Below are 27,327 nucleotides of genomic sequence, written 5' to 3'. Positions count from 1 at the left end.
AAATATTTTAAAAGAAATTTAAAGTATGTATGTGATAACTTTAAACCTACTTTTGGATCACCCTGTATGTTTCTTAATTGAAACAAAAAGAAGTCAATATTAGTTTTGAATCAAAAAGTAATTTATCCAATTTTCAGAATAAAGTAAATGATAGGACAAAAAGAAACGAGTAATTGTTTGTGTTGGAATTATAAATCAATGGTTACACCTGGAGACAGAGAGCAATTTTAACATTTTAAGGCTCTTTCTCCTGACAAGAGAATTTATTCCACTTTTCAAATATCCAAATAGAGAAGCCTAGGCTCATTTTGAAATTCCTTTAGTTGACATTAATAACATCAATTTAAAATTAATAATGAAATATTATCACATTTAATTAATGAAATAAAATTTCATTAATAATTATATTCTGTTTTATAGACGTAGGAGTGGCTGTGTGGTAAGTAGCTTGCTTACCAACCACATGGTTCCAGGTTCAGTCCCACTACGTGGCACCTTGGGCAAGTGTCTTCTACTATAGCCTCGGGCCAATCAAAGCCTTGTGAGTGGATTTGGTAGACGGAAACTGAAAGAAGCCTGTCATATATATGTATATATATATGTGTGTGTGTGTGTGTGTGTGTGTGTGTGTATGTTTGTCCCCCCAATATCGCTTGACAACCGATGCTGGTGTGTTTATGTCCCCATGACTTAGCAGTTCGGCAAAAGAGACCGATGGAATAAGTACTAGGCTTACAAAGAATAAGTCCTGGGGTCGATTTGCTCAACTAAAAAAGGCGGGTCATCCAGCATGGCCACAGTCAAAGTGTATTTGTTACTCTCCCATAAAGCTATTCACCCTCTCCTTCCCCACTCTCTGATATATTGAGCATAATCCTATCTTATGCTTAGCCACTTGTATCTTGAGAGTTTGCTCTGGAACCCTATCGCTACCTTCTTCTTTCCATCTTATACTGCTTGCTATTATATAATGTGGGGTAGTCATGCATCTCCTCTATAGTAGGACACTTGTCCTTGTCCCTCTATCATCTTCACCGCCTAGCACGTGGCATAAAGCCACCTCCTGCCACCCACTCATCCCCCTACCTAGTCATGAGGATTTTTCCCCTTTTCCATTGTTTTTATGCAACTAGTGCCATTAGAGTGCGAAAAGCATCCAGTACACACCGTAAGATGGTTGACATTGGGAGGAGCAACCAGCTACAGAAAACAACCCAAAGCTGACACTGAAGCTTGGCACAGCCCTGCAGCACATCAGATCCTATCAAACTGTCCAGTCCATGGAAAACAATGATGGCGATGAATTAAAGCTCTATGGTTCAATAAGCTGATTTTTTTTAAAAATTAGTCTTTGATTCCATTCACATTTTTGATGATATATAGGGATATTACATCTACCCATACCACCCCATATACTAGTCACCAGGCATAAAGCCACCTTTCCAAAACACACACACACACACACACTAAACCTCCTACCTAGACATGGGGACTTGACAGGAGGTTTGTTTCATTGACTCCGGAAGGATGAGAGATCAAGTTGCCATTGGCAGGATTTGAATATAGTACAAAAGGGTCCATAACTAAAAATGCAGATATTTTGTCTGAGACCTAATTCTGTTCTCTGCATAATTATTTCCAACAAGTTCTTGTACCCACAATAGATCATACCAGTCCTGAGGTAAACAGACTTAGACAAGGGTTGGGACATTGACTAAATGTATGTGATTCATTTTCGTTTGTTTTTACATAAACTTAAATAAGATAATCTTGTTACCATGATCATGTTAACTTAACAATGGACATGTGTTATATTATTACTAAAGCTGTGCTCTACTTTTATCAAGACGATATAAAGTGCAATTATTCAATTTAACAATGAGCAAGCTTTTGTGCAGTCACTTGACTTGTTTAAAATAGCAGGAAAATTTCCTTCATATCTCAACATTCTTTAAAAAATAAAAATGGAGACATTAGATTACGTTAACCTAGAATCCTAGATAATCTGTGTCTAAAAGAAAAAGGCTTGATGGGCACATGTGAAACAAAATTGGTCACAGAATGGCTTGAGATAAATAACAGCCTAACATGTTACAGATATAGACTAAAATCAGATACAGTAGTTTGTTATAGGCAATAAGAACTCTACAAGTTGTGAATATTATGTTGATTCACTGACCCCAACATCTCTAAAAGGTTACTGAAAAATGGATGCACTAACTTTATTACAGGAAATTGGAAAGGAAGTGACCTAGGTTCTTGTGAAAACCACATTTACAACAAAGTCAACTTCCAGTCTTATTTCCTCTTAGTATCACTTGGAGGTATTGTTTTCAGTCGTGTTTGTTTGTTTGTCCATGGACAAAATATTTCAAGAACTGCCAGATGGATTCAGATGAAACTTTCTGGGATGTTTGGCCTTGTGACTGACATGAACTGATTAAATTTTGGGATCAATCTGGTTCTGGACTAGGATTCTGGATTATTCTTCCTGTTCTTTTACTTAAGTTTTGAGAGCGGTCGCGTTCATTTTTAGTATTCTCGTTTGTGAGAGTAGTTGAGTTTATTTCAGATATTCTCATTTTAAAAGTCAACTCCAGTTAATCGTTGAGAGGACATTGGTATTGCCTTGGCGGAGGTTTGCACTTTCCTTTTTGATGAAATGTTAAATCTGCTTCTTGACGAGGCAGAATGACTAAATATATATTGTTATATACTATGTATAATTATTGAATTATGATAGAAAATGTTCCAAATCAAATATATGAGAACATAAAAAAACTTGTTATGCTTCTAACTACCAAGTAAAGATTACTTTCATTTACTCTCTCCTAAGATACATAAAGCAACTCATCTCAACCATAGGTACAAGTGAATTGTATTACATTGTGGCTCCTACTTACTGCCAGATAAGCCAATGAGAGAACATCTATGCAATTATTTAACCTGCTAGAAGTAACAAGCACATCTTGCTCAAACCAAACTAAGTTTAAAATGAGGGAGGGAGAGACTTTTGATAAAACTGCTACATCTACTTGATGCTTGATGTGATGACCATTACTGAAATGCCTTCAATGATACATAATAGCAAAATCTGCTCAAAGTAGCAGGCCAAAAATCTCTTAATATCCCTCCCTCAAATTTATAGTAACAAAACAAAAAAAATAATAATAATCATACTCGTCGTCATCATTTAATATCCACTTTCTGTTCTGACATGGGTTGGATGGTTTGACTGAGAGCTGGCAAGCCAGGCTCAATAATGATAATAATAATAATGGCTTAAAATTTTGCCACAAGGCTAGCAATTTCCGGGGTGAGGGTAAGTTGATTACACCAACCTGTGCTCTACGGGTACTCATTTTATCAATCCTGAAAGAGATGAAAAGCAAAGTCAGCCTCAGCAGAATTTGAACTCAAAACGTAATGACAGATGAAATGCTACAAGGCATTTTGCCCAGCATGCTAACAACTCTGCCAGCTCACTGCCTTAGTAACAATAATTATCCTTTCTACTCAAGGTACAAGACCTGAAATTTTGGGAGAGGGAACTAGTCGATTACATCAACCCCCAGTGTTACACTGGTACTTAATTGATCAACCACAGAAGCATGAAAGGCAAAGTCGACCTCAGCAGAATTTGAACCCAGAACATGAAGACACAAAATACTGCTAAACATTTCACCTGGTGCACTTATGTTTCTGCCAGCTCACTGCTTTAATAATAATAAGAGCACTCAGAGAGTGCAAACCTCCACCAAGGCAACACCAACGTACTCTCAACGATTAGCCAGAGATGTCTTTTAAAATGAGAAGATCTGAAATAAACTCAACTACTCTCACAAATGAGAATACTAAAACTGGACCCGACCGCTCTCAAAACGCAAGTAAAAAACAATAAGAATAATCCAGAATCCTAGTCCAGAACCAGATTGATCCCAAAATTTAATCAGTTCATATCAGTCACGAGGACAAACATCCCAGAAAGTTTCATCTGAATCCATCCAGCACTTCGTGAAATATTTTGTCCATGGACAAAGAAACAAGTGCGACTGAAAACAATACCTCCACTTTCACTAACGCACAGATAATAATAATCCTTTAACAATAATAAAAATTTCAAATTTTGGCACAAGGCCAGCAAGTTCAAGGTAGGGGGTTAGTCGATTACTTATTTTATCAAGCTCTGAAGGGATGAAAGGCAAAGTTGGATACAGCAGAATTTGAACTGAGTGTAAAGTTGGACAAAATGCCACTAAGCATTTTGCCCAGCATGCTAACAATTCAGCCAACTCACTGCCTTAATAATAATAATAATAATAATAATAATCCTTTCTACTATAAGCACAAGGCCTGAAATTTTAGGAAGAGATGGGGTGAGGCTTGTTGATTGCAGTGACCCCAGTATTTGACTGGTACCTAATTTATTGACCCAAAAGGATAAAAGGCAAAGTCAATCTCAGCAGAATTTGAACTCAGAATGTAAAGACAGACGAAATACCACTCAGCATTTCATCTGGCATACCAATGATTCTGCCAGCTCGCCACCTTAATAATAATCCTTTCTATTAAAGGCAAAAGGCCTGAAATTTGGGGGAAGGAGAATAATCAATTACATCGACACCCCATATTTCATCATCATCATTTAACGTCCACTTTCCATGCTGGCAATGGCTGGACGGTTTGCCTGAAAACTGGTAAGCCAGGGATGGGGCTGCACCAGGTTCCAATTTGATTTGGCAATGTTTTTACAGCTGGATGCCCTTCCTAATGCAAACCAGAGTATAGTGGGTGTTTTTTACGTACCACTGGTATGGGTGCCAATGACCTGATACCAGCATCAGCCATGATACGGTACACAAGCACAGTATATCACCAAAGGTCTTGGTCAGCTATCACTGCCCCCATGAGGTCCAATGCTTGAACGGTGCTTTTTATGTGCCAGTCAGGCAGCCACAACTACAATTTCACTTCGTTTAACAGGTTTCCACAAGCACAGCATATCACCCAGAGACTGAAGGGTGCTTTCAATGAGCCAGTTATGCAACACTGGCAGTCACAACTACAATCTTACTTGGCTTGATATCACTGGCTCCATGAGGCTCAATGTTCGAGTAGTGTTTTTACGTGCCAGTTAGATAGCACTGGCATTAGCCATGACTGACCCCAAAAGGATGAAAGGCCAAGTCAACCATGGTGCAATTTGAACTCAGAACGTAAGGACAGTTGAAATGCCGCTAAGCATTTTGTCCAGCCTGCTAATGATTTTACCAGCTTGCCACCTTAATAATAATAATTTCTACTGTAGGCACAAAGCCTGAAATTTTAGAGGAGAGGAATAGTTAATTACATCAACCCTAGTACTCAACTGGTACTTACGCTATCAACCCCGAAAGAATGAAAGGTAAAGTCAACCCCAGTAGTATTTGAACTCAGAACATTTATAGATGGACAAAATGCTGCTCAGCATTTTGTCTGATGTGCTAACGATTCTGTCAGCTCACTGTTTTAATAATAATCATAATAAACTTGTTATATGTGCTACTGTGTGGGCTGTCTTTATGTGGCGTATCAATAATTGAACCTCCTCAAACTAAACTCAGTTCCCAATAAGCATGTCATCTTTAGATTGCTGTTCCCATCCTAAAGACCATTTCATTGCACTATCTCTGGTTAAAGATAAATAACATTTTTATAGCATTTGAAAAAGTTTTGCTGGAGGTTGAAATTCAATGGAAAGTTTAGACCTAAGTTCTCAGCAGCATGGATATAAAGAACTAACTTCTAATTATTGGAATTTTTAGTTCAAAATACAAACAATTGCAGAGAAATTGAAATGTATCCTCTTCCTGCCACCACCAACACAGCCGGCATAGATATACTGCAGTACAGTAAATGTTGTTTGGCTGATCTTAGCCCTACACTCTGGTTTCAAATGCATAAAAATATTCAGAAACCCCCCTTTTAACAGGCCTAGAAAAAATATTTAAGTCAGTGTTTTACATGTCACATCAACTTGAACCTTTCCCAAACCAACAAAAAGTAGTGCCAGCTGCAGAGTATTACTTAAGACTTGTCAGATGTACATTCCTTGAAAAATCTTGGCAATCTTTTTTAAGATGTGAATTCAGCTCTGCAAGTTGACTAACGTTTCTTTATTCAGCAAGCTTAGGCTGATATCTATTAAAATGTTAACCTGTCATAACTATCAACTAATGTCAAAACCTTAACCATAGATTTAGTTAACTTACTGGTTGGCTTCCAAAATGAAGCATGTTCCATCTACTTAAAAACAACAGAATCCTGGTCTTACAATACTTTTGTGACTTAGAATACCAGTACAACTTCATAGCTACTAGGACCAATTATCTTAGAAGGAAGGGATTCAGTCAATTACATGGACCCCAGTGCAAAACTGGTATTTTATTTATTGACCCCGAAAGGATGAAAAGCAAAGTTGACCTCGGCGGAATTTGAACTCAGAACGTAGCGACAGACGAAATACCGCTAAGCATTTCGCCCGGCGCGCTAACGTGTCTGCCAGCTCGCCGCCTTATATATATACACACACACACACACACTGATATATATACATATATATTTATACATATACACGTGCATGCACGCACGCTTATATAAAAGTGAAAATAAATAAGACAAATGCACATATGACACATATAGTTCACCAATCAAAGATAGCTAAACACGGATCGTTCTCAAGGAAGTAGGGTTTCAAATGAAATGCACTCCGGATCACCTGTTCTAGAATTGATACTGTATCACAATCTGTGATAGCTTTCTTCATTTTCAGATAGGATTACAGTCCTGGTCATCAACATTTCAACATTTTCCTAGAAAGGTAACCTGAGAGGGACTAGCATCGCAACCGGGTGTAATGTAATCTCGCCTCACTCTCACTGTCATTTTCATTTGTTGCCGGTATCAGGAAGAAGGTGGACAATTTGATAGGTCAAAATAGCCGGATTTGTAGCATTGCATGCTGCCAGGTACAAGGTAGACTTGTGCAGTTCAACCTCCAATTCATATTTGTTGTTAGGTCCCAGATCCCTGCTATGATAAAAAGAGGGCTCCAGCTGTTGATTTCCCAGTACAGGTAACTCAGAACAGCATGATTTGATGTGTAGAGGGAGATTTGGCTGCTATTTCTACCAGTTCTAGCTATTATATAAAGGTCTCCTAATTGATTCATACACACACACACACACATACATACATAAGACAGTAGTGTGATTCGAGGGAGATTTGGCTACTGTTTCTACTAGATCTATTTACCATGTAGAGGTCTACCTCACTGGTTCATACGTATATACACACATAAGACAGAAGGGAGTGATTTGAGGGAGATTTGGCTGCTATTTCTACCATAGCTATATATATATATATATATATATATATCTCCCCAATCCCTTATCTGGTGGTCGATGCGGAAACTGTTGATTGACGAATGGCTAATAAGGGCTGTACAGGCTCTATACAGAGAGGCTGTCAGCAAGGTTAGGATTGGCAACAAATATAGTGAAGAATTCCGGGTAGATGTAGGTGTACACCAGGGCTCAGCCCTCAGTCCCCTTTATTCATCAGTCCTCCAGGCAATAACAGAGGAATTCAAAACAGGTTGCCCCTGGGAGCTCCTCTATGCTGATGACTTGGCCCTCATAGCAGAATCACTACCGGAACTAAAAAAGAAATTTCGGGTGTGGAAACAAGGGTTAGAATCTAAGGGCCTTAGAGTAAATGTAGCGAAGACCAAAGTTATAGCATGCAGAAAGACGAACTCAGCACACACCCCATCGGGCAGGTGGCCCTGCTCGAGCTGTAGGTAGAAACTCCATAAGATGCACCCAGTGTAAGCTATGGACACATAAGAGGTGCAGCAACATCAAAGGGAAATTAACTGATAAGATAGCTTTCATGTGCGGCAGATGCACAGGGACAATAGACACCACAGACACTCAGAAAACAGATTCCATCACACTCCAGGGGGAGAAACTAGAAGTAGTTGATAGTTTCTGCTACCTGGGTGACCAAGTTAGTAGTGCGAGTGGATGCTCAGAGAGTGTCACCACTAGAACACGAATAGCCTGGGCAAAGTTTAGAAAGCTCGTACCCCTACTGGCGACAAAGGGTCTCTCACTCAGAGTGAAAGGTAGATTGTATGATGCATGTGTGCGAACTGCCATGCTTCACGGCAGTGAAACACAGGCCGTGACTGCAGAGGACATGCGTAGACTTGAAAGAAATGACGCTAGCATGATCCGCTGGATGTGTAATGTCAGTGTCAATGCACGACAGAGTGTAAGCACCCTGAGAGAAATGCTAGGCATAAGAAGCATCAGATGCGGTGTGCAAGAGCGACGCTTGCGATGGTATGGTCATGTACTGCGGATGGATGAGGAGAGATGTGTGAAGAAGTGCCACTCCCGAACAGTTGAAGGAATCAGGGGGAGAGGTAGTCAAGCATGACCTCAGAGCGTTGGGCCTCACTGAGGCAATGGCGAAGGACCGAGATCTCTGGAGATGTGCTGTGACTACGAAGACCCGGGATGCTTCCGGCACCAGCCCCCTGCCCATTCAAAGTACCTTGGATCCCGGAACATCTCGCTGTGCTTGAGGAGACCTGTTGAGTCAAGTGCATGTACATCGAACCAAATATCAATGGAAACAGTAGTTGTGATACCTGTGCCGGTGACACATAAAAAGCACCATCCGAACGTGGCTGTTGCCAGTGCAGCCTTGACTGGCTTCTGTGCCGGTGGCACATAAAAAGCACCATCCGAACGTGGCCGATGCCAGCACCGCCTCGACTGGCTTCTGTGCCGGTGGCACATAAAAAGCACCATCCGAACGTGGCCGATGCCAGCACCGCCTCGACTGGCTTCTGTGCTGGTGGCACATAAAAAGCACCAACCGATCGTGGCCGATGCCAGACCTCTCTGGCACCTGTGCAGGTGGCACGTAAAAAGCACCCACTACACTTGCGGAGTGGTTGGCGTTAGGAAGGGCATCCAGCTGTAGAAACACTGCCAGATCAGACTGGAGCAGCCCCTGGCTCCCCAGATCCCAGTCGAACCGTCCAACCCGTGCAAGCGCGGAAAACGGACGTTAAACGATGATGATGAAATGAAATTTTAATTTATAAAAATTAAAAAAAAAAAAAATTTGAATGTAATATTAGAGTTATGTTCCTGCAAATAATAGCAGCCAAATCTTGCTTCAAATCAAATACTTAAAAGGCAAATGAGCCACGCAGTCCCAATATACACAAAAGGATGGGATTGTCATCATTGGAACATCTTTCTGGGTTTGCTGGGTTAGTGTCAACCTGGAGCTAAGCAGATACAGCTAATTGTTGAAATTAGTAAATTAAAAAAATTCAGTTGGCAATACAACTGAAATTCCCCATGCAGAATGGGTCAATGTACTTTAGAAAGGGATTCCCATCACAATTTCATATCCTTGTAACTAACTTTGATTTTTTTAACTCATTTAGATTTTAGCATTCCTTTATGTCTTTCACATTTCACAAAGAAAAAAAAATCCAAAAGCTAATTAGAACAAAATTAGCAACAAGATAATTAGAACAACTTTATTCAAATGTGTTGCAGGTTTCGAAAAAATGGAGGGATAAAAAACAAAAATAATCAAGTCAGTACATTTATCAAACAAAACATTTAAATAACTCCCTCCAAATAATAAGTATTTCAGATTAAGAAAAATTGTATTATCTCTAACTGGAAGTAGTGAATCTCAGTTGTAATTACCAAACAATTTTTCTCATTCTTTTCATCCAAACCCTCGAAAATGTTATCCCATTTAAAAATCTATACATCTTGTTGCAGAAACATTTGACAAACTGCTCAATTATTTCAATCTTACACCCACTAAGCTACATGATTTCCTTTATTATTGATTTAATAATCCAAATAAAAGCTATGAATATATTTATACATTCAATAATCAATGGGGAAAAAAAAATCATTGAGGAAGGTGTATTACACAAAACTCTTTAATCAATGCAAATATTTTAATATACTAATTCATTTGTATTCATTGAAACACAAGTTCGCCTTTTGCTTTAAGAAATATACAGAGCTTGCCATAATAGTTTAGACACATTTCAGCCCATTCACAGCTATGTATATATTCTGATGTTCTGTTGTAACAAACAGATGCTTTACACGTTAGGGTTGGGGTGAGGCAAAGGTCTTAATGTAAATTAGGGCATAATGCAAAATTAAGGTTTACCATTATGGCTTCTAAAGGAACAGGGAAAAAACATCTCCAAGTAATAAAATGCATATACACACACACACACAATTTCTAGCCCCAACAGCAAAATAATTCCCAGAAAATTTAGAAAATTCCCAACCCAATTTCACCATAAAAAAAAAAAAAGCAAAGGTGAATATTTTAGTAAATGAATTAGAAAAACCAAATTCAATGGATAAACTGAATCGTTTATTGGAGGCCAAGTTTCAGATTACAAAGAAATAACATTAGTAAGCAATGTCTACTATTTTTAACCCTTGTACATCTATGTTGTTGCTGTTTGCTAATGAGTTATATCAACAGCAAAAATAGCTGTAGGATTAGGAGGAAAAAAAACTTTCATTGACAATCTGTAGGAAAGAACCCAATTCAAAGTGGGATCAATCCCTATCGAAGAAAAAAAAAAAAAAACTTCTGTTAATCCTTTTTCCTTTGTGAAGAGATGATACAGCAGGTCAGAGGAAAAGACCCATGCTCTCCACCTTAACATGCACATAGAAACACCGAACTATCATTACAAAATTGGTCTTATGCAGATAACTCAAGTCCCAAACCAAGCTTGTGTCCACCAGCATTGAAATTTTTGCCTTCCACCAGAGTAGACAAAGTCATTACAACACCTAAAACAAATAGAAATATTAGAATTTTAGAAACGTATTTAAATGACATACATGTCAAAACTTTTAATATACTTCAATTTACTTATCTGAGATCCATTTTAGTATTTTTCTATTCTAGCAATAAACTGTTTACAATGAAGCTAGTCAGCCACTACTAATTGCTAATTCCTTTCCAAGGTTTTCCACATATATGTTCCTTTCTAACATCAATGCTAATATTTTATCACTCAATAACCAACACACTTGATACCAAGTCCCTTTAAAAACAATCCTCTTAAGGTAACAATAAATCTAGTAGTGAATTGTGAGACAAGAAACATGTCCTACTTGCATTAGATAAATTCTATTTAAGTAAATTAATTACTAAGTTCAACTGTGCCATCTAGACAAGTGATAATATCCAAAATGGTTGTTGATATCATAAAATCAAGACATACAGAAATAATTATCACTATATTTGAACTGGCAACACAATACCAGTTTTTCCAACTGATCTCTAGAAAGCATTCCATAGCACCCACTGCCCATTCATACCACCACAGTAGATTTCACACATCTCCATAACCACTCAGCTCACTTGTGACCAACATTTTGGGCAAGTTAACACTTCACAGCCATAATTCTCTCCAACTATTATGGGACTTTTACATTCAATATCCATATCTCACTAACATACAGCAGCATCATGTAGGACATGCCTTTAGCATAAAGACATGTCTGATGCTATTAGTTCTCTGAACTTTCACTACACTTTGGCTTACTTTAGCTACTATACACCTTTTCCAATGTTACTTGCTTAGCTCAAGATCAAAAGGCAACCATTATTTTATTGGTAACAAACCTAGAATTACATTATATCCAATATCTTTACTCTTTTTAGACAGTAGATAACAAGGGAGTGATTAGGCTGCCATTTGCAGTATATTGACCAGTCCCCTTTACTAAGAATTATAAACTATCATTCACATCAATTAAGTTGTGAGTAGTTCATTTTACCCTGTAACATGTAATTCTTCTCTAGACTTGCTGGCAAACCTGACAAAGTATACCTATATGACACCAACAGTTCTGATAACCTATTAATCTACAGTTTCCTTAGCATCCACTCAGCTTTGCATTTGTCAACTTGTACAGTACTTTGCTCTAGTTGGTAGAACATCTCATTTTCCCCCTAATTGTATAACATCTGTGACTATAACCTAAACTGAATCTTATCCCAAGTAAGTTTACAACAACTACTTTCAACATATGGTCATTAGTCTAAAGATTCTGTAAATGTCTTTTCAGTGAATAGCCTTCGCAGTATTTATTGGTTATATTTATGGAAGTCATTGGGATAGCACTTCCCTGCAATACCTTAACTTCAAACCAACAAAGGAATCTCTGATAGTCCCCCAACTGCTAAAAAGAGCAGCCAAATCATCTTCAAACCACATCCTATCATCTTCAACACTAATGCATGACCTCATTATTCAATGTGTCCTTTTCTAAGTGATTGGATATTTGTCACAATTAGCATGATTACTGTTCTGTTTGATTGGGGTTAACCCAGAGCTAATCAACAGCAATCTCATTCAGTAGATTAGTATAGCACCTACATAGCTTTATGCTTTCAATATCTAACTTTGACGAACTTGCTTAAATAGGCAGAGAGCACCCGCAATAGCTGATCTCTGTTGGTGTCACTCGGGATAAATTATCACAAGCCCACTCATATTCCAACTGATTCAATCACTAAGGACAAATGACACTTCAAGAAAATTCATTTCTTTTTTTTTTAACAATTGCACCACTTTGTATAAGAACGCTTTTAAAATCAAAGGTAACTAAATTATTCTTGTATGCAGGATAAACTATACAAAAAAAAAAAGATATGAAACAACTTTAGATGACAAAATCTATGAAAGAATTGCTGACATGAGAAAAATATCAAACAGAGATTTGAACAACATTTGTAAATGTTCAATCTTTACACTGATATAGTGTTCATATTTTAGATCATTTCCAGCTTTATGCAATATAATCACAGCTATGAAAAAAAATATATCTTACCATCTCTCAACTTTTGAGAATAACCCAGTCCAAGTTGACTAGAATTGTTAATTTTAGCCTGCATTAAAATAAAATATACACAATTAAATAGCTGAAAACATAAATTGATTCATTCTAAAATGATTGTTCATGCTTAAATGATATGATAATCCATATCATCTAAACAAAGAGCACTATTTAAACACGAAAAAAAATTCAACCAGAAAAATGAAAAAATACATAAAGCATAAAATTACTCTCGTTTCTTAATAATTATGTAGTTAAAATTGTGCTATGTTGAAACAAAACTTTTACTATCCTTTCATACATGAAAAATTCATCAAATTGTTAAAGATATACAAAATGCTCTTTAAACGGCTTTTTTGTTATTCTTTTAAGTATAAAGGTAAATTTTTAGCTGTTAAAAAACCAGTCTAATAACATAAAAGGAAAATGCAGGAGATAACTGAAGACCTTCCAAAAAACTAATGCTTAAAATAAAAGATACTTTTCTTTTTAATCATGCTCATCAACTCTTCACGAGTAATCTATATCATTTTGTTTAGATTACAAAAATCTACTTTTCTAATGTGTGTACAAGAGTGCTGAAAGGGTACTGCATAAGGCTTCATTGGAGGATCAACCTTCCAAGTTCTTTTACAGGGCTTAGAAAAACAAAGGCTGTTGCAAATAATTGTGTGATTCTGAGGGGAATATGTTGAACAAAATCATAATTGATCCTCCTGTATTTTCTTTTACCCAAAGCCAGGAACTTTTCAGTACTCGCTCATACACACACTATATAAGCAACTCAATTCATGTATATCACCCGAAAAGTGAAAATGGAGAAAATACTGCTAGTTTAATATTAGAAAAATAGGCCTTGAACAAGACAAATATCTAGTTCATCAGTTTAATGTGCGCACTAACTCAACTTTCCTTGTAATAGGACACACAACTTATCCCTTTTCCAGTCATGTTGATAAGACAATATCTTTAATACATTCTTAAATCAGATATTATTGAATTAAGTTTGTTGCTTATAAACCCTAAATCACTGGAAATTCATTGTTCAATATGATCATCTTTGAACAGTTTGAAAGTTCATGTTCACTTAAAATCCACTAAATTCATAAATTTTCCTCCAGGGCTATTATAGAAAACTGAAGAAAAATACTTAACTAAACAAGTATACAAACAATGATAAACAAAGAAATAGTCCTAACCACACACATGAAGGATTTTTTGTGTTTTTTTTTAACGAAAAACATAGAAATATACTTACAGAGACTGAAGTATCACTATCCAAGATGTATTTACCACCTAAACCAAACCTAGTGACATTGCTATTGGATGTCCAAGACAAGTTAACACCAATGTCAAGTTTAGGGTTCACATGCTGATAAATAGAACCGCAAAATTCTGTTCCATCATTTCTGTAGAAAGAAACAATTACATAGGTATAGAAATTAATCATTATGGCACATCTCTAAAATATTTTCAAGATAACTCAGTAGCAATGAATATAGAAAACTGCCTTATTTTTATTTAAATTTAATCAATTATATTGTCAACATTTGATAGTTGTATTTGTTTGGCAAGTGATTTAGGTAGAGTTATAAGACAATATACATTGCAATTTTCACTTATTTTGTAATAATCTTTTCTCTACTGTAAGCACAAGGCCTGAAAATTTGGGGGAGGAATAGTCGAATGTTGAGAGCAAAAGAATTTCTGCCGACATACAATTCTGGCACTCTCCCACCCACCACAATAATGTGAAAAACACAAGTGTTTTGCTGAAGAACACAACACACAATACTGAAACAATCGCAATTCAATGAAGAATACTGTCCAACTATTTCATATTAAAAGACATGCTATCTCCATTTATTATGATGAAATCAGAAGCTGTAATAATGATCAATATAATTTGGAAATTTATTCATGGGCTATCTGTTCAAAATATAGTACTTACGAGAGATATAGCCAAATTTACCACATTTTAAACTAATCTAAACTCAGTCTTTTGCATAAAAGTACTTTTTAGCAGAATTTATAAAGACTGCAATTATAAAAAAAATTTTTTAAAAAACACTGAACAACAAAATATACTGCCACCACTTTATGTACAGAAAAGACTAAGTGACATTTTTCTTATATAGGGTATAAAAGAGTAACAAAAAAAAATTAAGATTTCCAAGGTTTTTTTTTTTTCTTCTTTAAGATTTAAATCCTATAAGATAAATATATAGTATCTTAATTTGTTGTTGTAGAAGCATATGGATCAGTACAGCACTATAAAAATGGGTAGAAAAATATTTCTTTATTTTCCATAAAATTATAAACTAAAAATACCAAGTTTCCTCTTTTGAAGATGACAACCACCATACTGGCTCAGTATTAATCTTTGAAGCCCTAAGACTTCTTTCACAATTGTTATGAATTCTCAGAATCCAAGTTTAGGAGATTAAGCCTGCAATACTAAAACAGAAATCCGTTGTAGGTTACAAGATCTAGTCATGTGGCCTCTTTTAACTCAATATCCCAGAAACACTCAACATGCATTTCCTTTACATGTTCATGCAACACTTTCTCAGCTCACTTGTTGATTAACACTGCGTATCCAACATACAACATTCACTTTAATTCTATAAAACCACTGCAAATTTGTCTCATCTTGTTTTGCAATCTTACAACACCCTAGTTACATAAGGGACACAAAAGATAAAACTTACACATTCGTATGCAGAGTGAAGTCACCAGCAGAATATCCAACTGCAAAATTACTACGGGAAAGCTTGGACTTAGATGTATCAAAAGACATCTGATAACCAGCTAACCATCCCATGTATCTGTAAACAGAGAGCAAGTTATATAATATATAATAGCAGAAAAATTGAAAGCAACAGCATATATTGGTTACAGGTGGAAAATGTTAAGAGTACATAAATGATTAAGTATTGTTAGCTTAACCTAAAAGTGCCATACATACATGTTTCTGTTAGGTGAAAGCATACTTCATCTAAATACTAAAAAGTGGCTTTATAACTTAATAAATTTTTTTTTTTGACTACATATGAAGCTAATTTTCCATTATACAAAGTGTAGTCAACTCATTACCTTGATGCCTAAGCACTTGAGACTGCCCAAGTTTATTCATATTCAAAAGCAAAGATATTTAAATTTTATTACTGCATTAGTGACAATGATTTCACTAAAAGACTATATACTATGCCATTTGCACATGAATTTGGGTTTACAGAAGATCTTTATTACTTTCCCCTGCTCATTATTTATATCACTCCAGCTCCACACCCCACCTTTGCCACAAGAATAATCATATAGCTCCTCTTCAACATGAGCCCTGCTCTGTTCCTTTTCTCTCATACTTTACTCACCTCTACTCATTCTCCTAAGTTTCCCCTCCCCTTTTGATGTTTGTAGTCATACAAGCTACATGGCTACCTCATGAATGCCAGTGGCACAAAAAAAATAAAAAGGCACGGAGTACACACTTAAGTGATGAGGATTAGAAAAGGCATCAAAGCTGTAGAAACCATGCCAAACAGGCACTGGATCACAGTCCTAAGATTCATAAGAGCCCATCAAAGTATCCAATGCATGCGGGCATGAAACATGGACATTAAATGATAATGACAGTGATTTCCTCAACTTTGAATATGGTAATTCTGAAAATTAATCCACAGGTAGTGAATTCTGAAAATAAATAAACAGTCACAAATACATTAAGAAGATTATAGATTCATTAAGTGCTAATAAAACAAACCTTCGAATCAGATATCAAATTTTTATGGTTTACTTTTTGATTTAGGTTTGTTTTATTAGCACAAAAAGTAAAAAGTAGGATAGTGTCCACAAGCTTTTAAAATCTTCTAAGATAAGCTGGATGATGTAACAATAGTGAATGCCTAACTGGAATGGTTCAAATGGCACATGAAAATATATTTAAATACAGAGAAGACAGATTAAATATTTAATTACCCTAGTACTAAAGCACCATGGACTGTAGGTCCTGCAAATTCGAAGTCAACATCCACACCACCATTGATATAATCATTTTTATAACCAGTTTTGATTTTACCGCTTCTTTTACTGAAAATAAAAAAAGAAATTGCAAACATTTAATCCATTTTCATTGTTTATACAAAATTCTAATATTACTCATTTCATATTTTTTGTTTAATTTTATCTTTATACAGTATATAAACAGATATTTAAATATTCTTAGGTTACAACAATAGTTAGGTATAAACAAAATCCCAAGAACCTAATTTATCTATAGTAGACTACCAATAACATACATTAAACCATATCTCAAAGAGCATCAATGTTACTAATGTAACAGCTATATATTTCCTGACAAATGCCCTAATACATTAAAGGATATATAAATTCTAAATATATGACATATACATAACTAATGTAACAGCTATATTTCCTGATATAATGCCCTAACACATTAAAAGATATATATTCTAAATATATTACATGACTTTATTCTACAGCAAATTTTCAATTCAACATATGTAAGTGACAACACATTATACTGAGCAACTTTAATAAATTAAACATTTTAGAATAAATTTTCCCAATAGGATTGATGATATATCTTGTATATTCCATTTGTGGGTTATTCAAAACATAATAATGGATAGAAAAAAGTGTTTGTCACTTTGCTGAAATGCAAAACCTATTAAAGAGTAAACCTAAAAAACAAAAAACAGCTGTCACTTTCAAGGAGTATGACTTAATAGCAAGCACCATGCTTTCACTAATAACTTTAGGTGTACCTATGTTGTCATGAGCAGACAGACACACAATCAGTTCTCCCACCATTGACTCAGCAGAGCCATCTAAAATATGACAGCTGGAGAAAGAGCAGGCTGCATCAGTACTCAGCTGGTAAAGATTTCAGCTGAGTACACCAGAGTAACACAAACGAGTCTTGCTCAAGAATACAATGCACTGCTGTCTGGTCCAGGAATCAAACTCACTTCATAATTATGTGCCCAACAACCTGACCACTAGACCAAATAAGGAATAGATTGATACAAGTAAATGAAGGTTGAATGTAACAAATTAGATAGGCTGTTCAAATATTCTTTAATATTTAAATTGAAATGGAAGAGGGAATTGTAATGCCCAGAACTTCTGTAAGCCCCTCCCAAACTAATGAGGTCAACGCAGTACATACAGAGGATCTATTTGTGTAGGGAACATATGGGTAGAAAGAAAGTTCCAAAAGATTGCAGTTCTGGAGAAAAAAAATTAGGGAAGAATTGTTTGAAGTGTATCAAGTGCAATTGGGATGGAAGCAGTGCACAGATGCTGGTTTATTGGAGCAGAAGCTAGAAGAAAGGGCGATGTCAGTGGGCAAGCATGTTAGTGTATAATACCTGGGGACATGGTTTTCAGTTTGATCAGCCACACTTATATATTACTTGAATATGGTTCTTACATGATATTGTAGAGGGTCGGGTATTGATTAGGTTTTCATATTTCTGATTGTAAAGAAAAGTTTAACCTTTTTGAAGCAGTTTTCACACAAGAGTGGGTACCTTAATTTTAAGTATATTGCTCTTGAGTAAGGAAGGTGTAGTGTTGCAAGACTGCTTTCTTGATATAGACTCTTGGCATTGTTAATGTCTTATCCCACTGCAGAAACTTTGCAAGGCTTCTACTCATAACTGCAAGTCTGGGATGAGACTAGGTTGTATATCACTGATATTTGCATGAAGGAGTTTACTGAACAGTGACTGGTGATTACATAAATATCTAACCAAATTTATCTCAAAATAAAAGTACATACCCAGTCTGAGGAGCAAATGATGTATCAAAGGAAACTTTTAATCCCTTAGCAATTTGGTCTTCAACAGTGATTTCTGTAGCCAAGATGTTGTCAGTGTTCCATTTTTCAGAAAATGTCATACCTAAACAAGAATAGCAAATAAGCACCCTTTTTAATTAATATGTATTTCAAAATTTCTGAAAACATAAAAATTTCCAAGTTTTCAAAGAAATTCATCCCAGTTAATAAAATCTTTACACTTAATCCTTGAATGAGCAAATACTTTAGTGAAACATAAAGAACAAAATACAACATTGAACTTAAAACTAAAAAAAAAAAGACTAAAATTCATAGCTTTTAATAGAACCTTGGAATGCTGAATCTAAAAGGTTTTAGAGGCATCAGTTGAAATTTTATTTAATATATACATATGATTCCCCTGCAAGCCATCTATTTCTACTGAGAAATTTTTTTTTTTCAACAATTTTTTCACACAGGAAGGGAGAAAAATGTTAACACTAGTAAAATTAATCCCTGCATTTCAAGAGATGTATTTAAATACTGGATGACATTTAGTGCATGCTAACTCTCTTACAATAGTAAAATATTGTCTAAAATATTAGTTTACTCAATATCTGTAGATTAATTTACTTTCAATAATGATTTTTGCTACAAAGTAACAAATTTAAGAGGAAGCATACAGCTGATAAGGTTTACTTCACTACTTCACTTGAAATCGTTTTATTGAACTTGGAAGTATAAAATCAACCTGGGCAGGATTTGAACTAGAAATCCATAAAGAAAAAGACAGACAAATATACTAACCATACTCCTCCCATTTGTATTTGGTCTCTAGACTACCATTAACTTTCCCTGATTCACTGTTAGAATTTCCACTAGTCGTAAGGGACACTCCTTTTGATGTTTTTGTTTTGCATTCCAATTTAAAAAATCCATAATCTGAAATAAAAACAAATGCAATTGTTAAATTACATTAAATCTTGATATAAACAAACAGTGCTCCTAGATGTGAATTAACAATATCAAACAAATTTCTTAAATGTAAAACTGATCAAAAAATAAAGAAATAAAACATTTTCTTTAAAGTTCCAGATTATTAAAGGCTTACTGTTGTATTAACTTTTCAGGACGGAATGGTTTACCAATTGAAGCAATATTTTTTACAGTTTAAGGTCCACAACAATGAATTAAAAGCTTGAAGTATAACATGAACCTCTATGTCAGTAGATCAGCATCTTAACCTCACAAACTTTGTGCCTGCAGTTGTGAAACAATTTGCAAACAACTATATGCAAAAACTAAAGAACACTGAAGTGAAGTAAGCAGTTAGCTATCAACTAGCAAGGTCTTCTATGACCATTGAATACTTTAAGACATAGGAACATCCTTATTAGATATAGGAAGATTAGAAACAATTGGCTTTAACAGATGTAAATATATAAACCATAAAAAGATTAAGTTTTTACAAGTGATATCCTAAAACACCAACTTTTAACATGTCCAATCATTATCATAAATTATAGCACACCAAGATTCAACAGCATATCTCATACTTCAAAAGCTGATATGTAATATTCTTATATCTTTTATGATTTGGTCCCCTAAGATTTTTGTGTATTAATTAAAATGCTTTAATTTGTCATGATCTAATGTCCGCTTTCCATGCTAAAGTCTACAATTAAAACTGGCATTTAATTTTAAATACTGGTTAGATACAGATATGGCTCTGTAGTAAGAAGTCTGCTTTCCAACCACATGGTTTTGGATTCAGTTTCACTGTATGGTACTTTGAGCAAGTGTCTACTATAGCCCCAGGCAAACCGAAGCCTTCAAGTGGATTTGGAAAATAAAAATTGAAGTGTGTGTGTGTGTGTGTGTGTTATTGTCTCCTTGCTTTGACATCATGTGATAGTTGTAAACAAGTGTCACCAGGATGCAGGCAATGTCTATCTCCAATCTTCCATGGAAACGTGCCTGGTCATGGGGAAATATCTTGCTTGCTAATAAGTTAGGACTGACGGCAGGAAGGGAATTCAGTTGTAGAAAATCCACCTCAAGTTCCATTCAACCATACAAGCATGGAAAACTGGGCATGATAAAAATTTAAATAGTGCCAGCTATGAAAATATTAAACTACATAAATTTATAAAACATTTTTATACAAAAGTAAATAAAATAGAAATTTTAAAATTGAAATAAATTTAACTTCAAACTAGAATATTACTAAGTAACTAGAGTGGAACTGTCTTCTATATGATAAATTATTTCAAAATAATTTATGTAGCTTATATTTCGCAATCCAGATCAGTCAACTGCGATGAAATATGAACTTGAAATGAGAAAAGAATATTTAAAGCCTAATACATGATGCTATTTCTGCTTACTCCTGGCCTGATGTTTCTAAGTATTAATAATCTGTACACTAACGAATACACCAATTTTACTGTTGGCAAACTAATACTTCTTGGAAAAAAACTCATTTACAACCAAATAATTCTCATCTTAAAAGGGGTTCTTCAACTACAGAGAAATACCTATTAAATAATGAAGGTCAAAAAGTTGTACCTTTCTCTTATAAAAGTTTTCAATGTCAATGAAAACAAAAGCAACATTTTGTTAATGCTTTGTTTATATATACATGGTTGTTGGATCTACAAGCTGGTAAATTCAGAAGCAAATAAAGTTGTGCTGACTGAATACTAATGTGCAAATAAACACACATGAACCATAGAGATAACATTTGTTTGCAATATCAAATTATATGTTCAAAGAAAACCACTATCTTCTCATTAATAATTTATTTCACTAATTTTAATATTAAAAAATAACACCTGTTGATCATGATTATAACTTTCTTTTGTACTTTAGAGAAATGAGGCAAGATAATCATGCTTCCCTTAATCCAGATTAATAAATTCACCTCCACTCCTATTAAACAATTATTCAAACAATTTCTTATACAAGAAAATTTTCAAATTTAAAAAAAAAAAAACTTTTTGCCACCATTAAATTCACGTTTACAGAGAAATATTTTAACAGCTTCAAGACAAAAAAAATTATAATCCCTAAAAACTACTTACTATATCCTTTGGAAAAAAGATCCCTTGAACTTTTGCCAAGGTCAGCATATGATGGAGGTGCCATGATAGAAAATTAGTAGCTTCTGAAAAACAAAACATATTGCATTTTAATCAATGTTTCAAATCCAAAAAGCTAACATAACTTCCAAGAGGACAAAATTTTTGTGATACTAATACAAAAAGTTCTTACAGGAAGTATGTGAAAAGGACTCACCTTTTTCTTTCAAAGAAGAAAGTGGGTGCTGTATGTAATCTACATGCCATTGTGATCTACAGAAACTTAAATCTAGATTAATGCTTGTGATCTACTTTCAAAATTTTGTTATAAATTTACAATTATAATTAGGAGTGAGTTAAACATTTAAAAAAAATATTTTTATTGATTTTTATTTTACACTAGAAATATGAATACTATTTGTATACAATGGTCTCAGGACTAAAAGTGTTTAAATCATAAGGTTTTTTTGGTTCATATACCAAACTAACCGGAAGTCAAGTAAACAGATGAATTTTAAATGTAGATAAAAAGTTGGTGTAGATCACAAACAATACCATTTGAACTAATGTGGATCACGAGTTATACTAGAAACATGTAGATCACATACTACACAGGCAATAAAAAATGTATATTTTATGACTTTATGGAGCTTATACCATTATATGACAACAATAATCATCATTAAGGATCACCTATCAGGTTTCAAAGTTCTAGTCAAGAGCTAAATAGTTTTTTAAAGTTGAAATATTAAAACAAAAAACAGTAAATTGTCTTGTAAAAAAGAGTACTTGTAAACAGATTATATATAATCAATGGTAGCAGCATCAGACTAGGATAAGAAATGAAAATTAAGTGTATGTTAATCTAAAAACCAATAAAATAAGCAATTAATTAAAGGTAATAATGATCATGCAAATAGTGAGAATAGTTATTTCATAAAGAGCACATTAGCTAGTCTCTGAATGAAAACTATAGATATATAATGTTCTGTGTAATATTGCAAGATTCAGAAGAGCTGCAGCATACAAAGCTGGCATAATACCAATGATTTAGATCTGACAGGGTTATATGTAACCTAGTATTAATATGACTAGCTTTCAGAAATCTAGATCTAAATCTATATTTGTTTTTATCTTTCTGGAATCAATATTAAACTATAAATTTGAACAAGGATATTTTTAAGCAACAACATGTAACAAAAAACTGAAATAATGTTGGTAACAAATCACATCTCCAATAGAATAGTTTACTAAAAATATTTTAATCAAGAATAAAAGAGTTATTGAAGTAATAGAAAAAATCCAATCAAAATCAGTGCCAATATATGAGCATAAATGATTTGGCATCTAAATTATTTAAATGCTAACTTCATTCTTTGCAAAGGAAAACGTTTTTTTTTTAAAAAAAGGTGACAAGGAGTATTAATTCAAGGACTTAAAACACTAGTTAGCACATTAAGAGGTTGTTACTCAGACCCAAATGAGCTCTGATCCATCAGATCTGATGCAAATTGCTCCAGTCATAACCATTTTCCTAAGACTACACATCTATTGTATCCTTCCATTTTCAAGATAGCAATATATTCATTTATAGAGATTTGGCTGCTATTTTTCAGCGGGTCGATCGATCACGTAGAGGCTCCCTTTTGTCTTTCAGATGAAATTTCAGTATTTTAATATTCATAAACATAAAATTAGCCATTTTGTATGTACATCCATAATTTTCCAGAATAAGAGGACTATATATTACCACTGACATTGAAAGCATTTGACGAACATAAGATTTCCTTTCGTCTACTTTTTAAAAAACTAGATTAAATCTACTCGAAATGGTGTTTTGATTCGTCAACCTCTTATTTATGATAATGATATTAAAATTATAAAAGTGACCTAGAATGGAATTAGTACAACACAGAATTTCAAGAAACATCACTTGATAAGAATAATTCTTTTATGTTACTTCAAAAATAAACAAATCACGACATAATAATAGTTGAGATATATTAAACTTAACAATTCAGTAATTAATAAATTTTAAAAAATAGGATTTTAAAAAAGTCACTATATTTGACATTTCGGGAACATTCTTTAGAATCCAAAAGAATGACTGGAAAAATTTTTGCTTCTTAAATCAATTACTCAAAATGCTGAGTTACGTTGGCCGAATCCGATTATTTAAACTTCTACGAACCGGAGGTGAAAATGAAACGTGTGACCTTAAAACTGCTGTCGTCCCAGTGAAGCCTTCTTTATTTCCTAAGTCAATGGTGTAGACATAACCTTCTGTAAAAGGTGTTGCTTTCACCGAACAAAAAGGTCAAATGAGACAACAAACGCAGTAGGTCAGGTAATAAATATACACATTTAAATCCTAGAATTATGTTGAAGGATAATTAAATATAATGACCACGTTCAGTAGAGTGAACACAGGAGTTGATGGCTGGTACAATAACCAATAAGCAAACTAAATGTATAGGAGGAGTAGTAGAATTGTAAGATTGTTCTTTCATTTAGTGTCGTCAGTTTCGAAGACTTCCTGCCCCACTTCCATCACCACCAGTAGTAACAAACTCAACAGCCATTATTTCATCTAGCATCAATATCTTAACATGCAACATATTAATAAAGGTCAAAACGCTAAAGTTGGTACCTGCACGTGCAACTACAGAAGCAGCTATTTCTAACCTCAGCTGCTCTCTCATACAAACCAAGGGCACAACAGCTTACTAAGAAACAGGCATTCAAAACCTATTAGTAACCCACATTTAAGTGCTTAGTTTTACCTTCAGGTCACGGCAAAGCAGAAAAACGGATCTCGGAAAATGAAACAATATGAAACGAAATCTTTTTAAAACCCAGCCAACGACAGTTTTACATTTCCATACATTAAGAGAGATTAATACAAATTAATACCGAGTTGGCAGTTATTGATTACTGCACTAGCTGGAAAAATATAAATGTACCGATATTTTTGGTTCTTCTAATGGCCTCATTGAATGAAAATGAAAAATTCCGGGTTTTACAACCAAGCCTATTCCTACATTCCAAAAATATAACCTTTCCTATATCCTGAAAAACTGTTCTAGACGAAAGAATATCGTCTTATATAAGGGAATCAACGAGGGAGCATCCACATTGCCGATCGTTCGACCTGCTCGAAACCGCAGCCAATTTCTCTCAAATCACACATTCTACCGTCCAAAAAGAGAAAGGATGCACTCGGCAATGCAGTCCTGGAGACACAAAACGACGAGATGGTCACAACTGACACACCCTTGATCAAAGATTTGATTAGTGTCGACCTCGGGTTAAACAAAAAACTATAAACGAAAGGGAAGGAGTGACCTCTTGCCTACCAATCAATTTATATTCCAAACAATGTTCAATGAGGTAAATTTAGATATTAGCTGTGTTTTGAATCACCTTAAAGAATAACCTCTGTAGTCAGAAATATCGATTTTAATCAAAGGTCTTTAAAAATAACGACATATTAAAATGATTATATAAGAACCAACAAAGGTTGTTTCAAATGCATCTCCAATTTCACACTGAATAGTGTCGGTAGACTTCTTAAAACCTTTTATACCCCGCATTCATCATAAAAGGGGCTGGTAAACAGAAGAATAGTTAGTAGAAAGTGTAAAGCCCCAACGTGGAAGAGATTTATGGGAAATGAAGGAGTGAAAGAGAGATTCAAGGTATGCATGGTGCTTCAAAAACTGTGTCCGATGTGTCCTTGAGACAAGGAGTAACAGGCATAAGACAACCCAAGAGCACTGACAGATTTTTGTACAGATTTTTTTTTAGTATATATTTATATATATATATTCACATACAGACACGCGTATATAGTTAAATCAGACAATATATAAATAGAGTAAGAGCATATCTGCTATATGAACGAGCCAATGGGGGAAGCCTCTATGTCGTCGAACGAGGTGCTAGGAATAACAGTCAAATATCCTTCAAGTCATATCTTCACCTCTTAATGAAGGACACATTGAGTAACGTTCCAGGATATGTATATCCTGAATAAAGTCTGGGATTGTGATGATGGCTAGAATGCATTTCATAACTCTCAGTTCAATACCGACTTAGAACAAACTTAGAGGATTCGACCGAGCTAAAAAAAAAATTTTTTAACATTTTAAAAATGCCTTTTGTCATATATATATATATATATATAGCTCTGAATTTCTAAAGTAGAAAATACAGAATAATATGCATGCATGTTGATGCATAGGTTCTATGTTTTAATGCTATGTACGAATGAATGTGTGTTAATGTTATGTATATGTTAATATGTACATACACGTGTGCTAATATATAATACATGCGTGTTATGTATGTGTGCAGAAACCTGTATCTTTCACCATGAAATATTCCACATTCTTATTAAAGTGCTATCATGAAATCCAATCTAAAAGTACATCTAACACTCAACCAATTCTCTCCTCCATCCACCTATTCCACGGAATATTTCAGTTCGGCGATTTTTAATTCCAAATAAGAAAAAAGACTAGATGGCTAGATTAAACGTTTCTCTGAAGATATTTAATATATGACATTGCTCAGGAAAATAAAACACTTAACATCATTAATAGAACATATTTGGCCATCTTTCGTTTAAATTTTCTTTTAATGTTTTGCGTGTAACATTTCATTAGAGAATTTTTACATGAAATGGATGTTTTCTAAATGTAGAAATTTTAGTTTATTATCAGAAACTTTAAAAATAAAGCATATTTTAAATAATCCTTGTGTTTATGTGCGGTGTATGCAATTTTATAAATGAAGTTCCAGCACTCAGAGATATGAAGAGACAGGGATAATTTGTGAATGTAAAGCACACATTGGTTTTAAATAAAAACTAGTGAAGTGTCAATGTGGCTGGAAGTATTAATAATTATATTTTACAAGATGTGCATTTTCACACCCAAAATCATGCATGTCTAGTGATAAAAGCTGATCAATGATATAAATGAAGGAAGGACACGAACAATGGCTGACGCTTTCTTACGCTAAACTAGACAGACCTTCACATGGTTCGACAGTGAAAATTTACAAGATCGTCACAATCACTGTCATGGTTAGATTTTGTAAAACATGATAGGATGAGAAGGAAGCTTCAATGAAAATACAAGTATGAAATGCGACAGAAGGAAATATATTTAAAAGTGAAGAGTGTAACGAGAAAGCAAGGAAGAGAGAGAGAGATAAAATAACCAACCTTACGACTGCCAACGATGTAGCCTCTACGAACTTGAAGGTCAGAGAGAGAAAGAGCAGGATTGCGGATGTGCAGTTAGAAAATGACGACACTTCCCGAGCACTGAAAACGTAAATTGACTGCGAGCAATTAACTTACTGCTAAACGTTTCAAAACAGATATTTATTTTTTGTTTTATGTTTATATTATATGAAAAAAAATTTAAATAGATAAATAAAACTGGAAAAAAAATTTATTCGTTTATTA

General features: G+C 34.5%; 1 protein-coding gene across 1 annotated transcript; it reads right to left on the bottom strand.

Annotated features, from left to right (window-relative positions):
- Positions 1 to 10,457: 10,457 nt before the first annotated feature.
- On the bottom strand, positions 10,458 to 27,233 carry LOC115223839 (voltage-dependent anion-selective channel protein 2). The gene is made up of 9 exons (XM_029794525.2): positions 27,082 to 27,233; positions 21,855 to 21,937; positions 19,579 to 19,713; positions 18,775 to 18,895; positions 16,947 to 17,057; positions 15,680 to 15,796; positions 14,227 to 14,377; positions 12,963 to 13,020; positions 10,458 to 10,910 (listed from the first exon to the last, which is right to left on the bottom strand). Exons 2-9 carry the CDS (start codon positions 21,916 to 21,918, stop codon positions 10,819 to 10,821), a joined length of 849 nt encoding a protein of 282 aa, XP_029650385.1. The 5' UTR covers positions 21,919 to 21,937; positions 27,082 to 27,233; the 3' UTR covers positions 10,458 to 10,818.
- Between the last annotated feature and the right edge of the window lie 94 nt (positions 27,234 to 27,327).

Source organism: Octopus sinensis, linkage group LG2 (assembly GCF_006345805.1).
Source record: "Octopus sinensis linkage group LG2, ASM634580v1, whole genome shotgun sequence".
In the NCBI taxonomy this organism is placed as follows: domain Eukaryota; kingdom Metazoa; phylum Mollusca; class Cephalopoda; order Octopoda; family Octopodidae; genus Octopus; species Octopus sinensis.
The sequence above is the reverse complement of the archived record's forward strand: the minus strand, read 5'-3'. Positions and strand labels throughout refer to the sequence as shown.

Bases quoted from the DNA above. Each gene is read 5' to 3' on its own strand.
- LOC115223839 (XM_029794525.2), bottom strand. From the start codon at position 21,918: ATGGCACCTCCATCATATGCTGACCTTGGCAAAAGTTCAAGGGATCTT. The intron at 15,797-16,946 runs GTAATTAAATAT...CTCTGTTTACAG, and splicing joins CATGGTGCTTTAGTACTAGG to ATACATGGGATGGTTAGCTG. The intron at 14,378-15,679 runs GTAAGTTTTATC...TTCTTTCTACAG, and splicing joins TTCACTCTGCATACGAATGT to AAATGATGGAACAGAATTTT.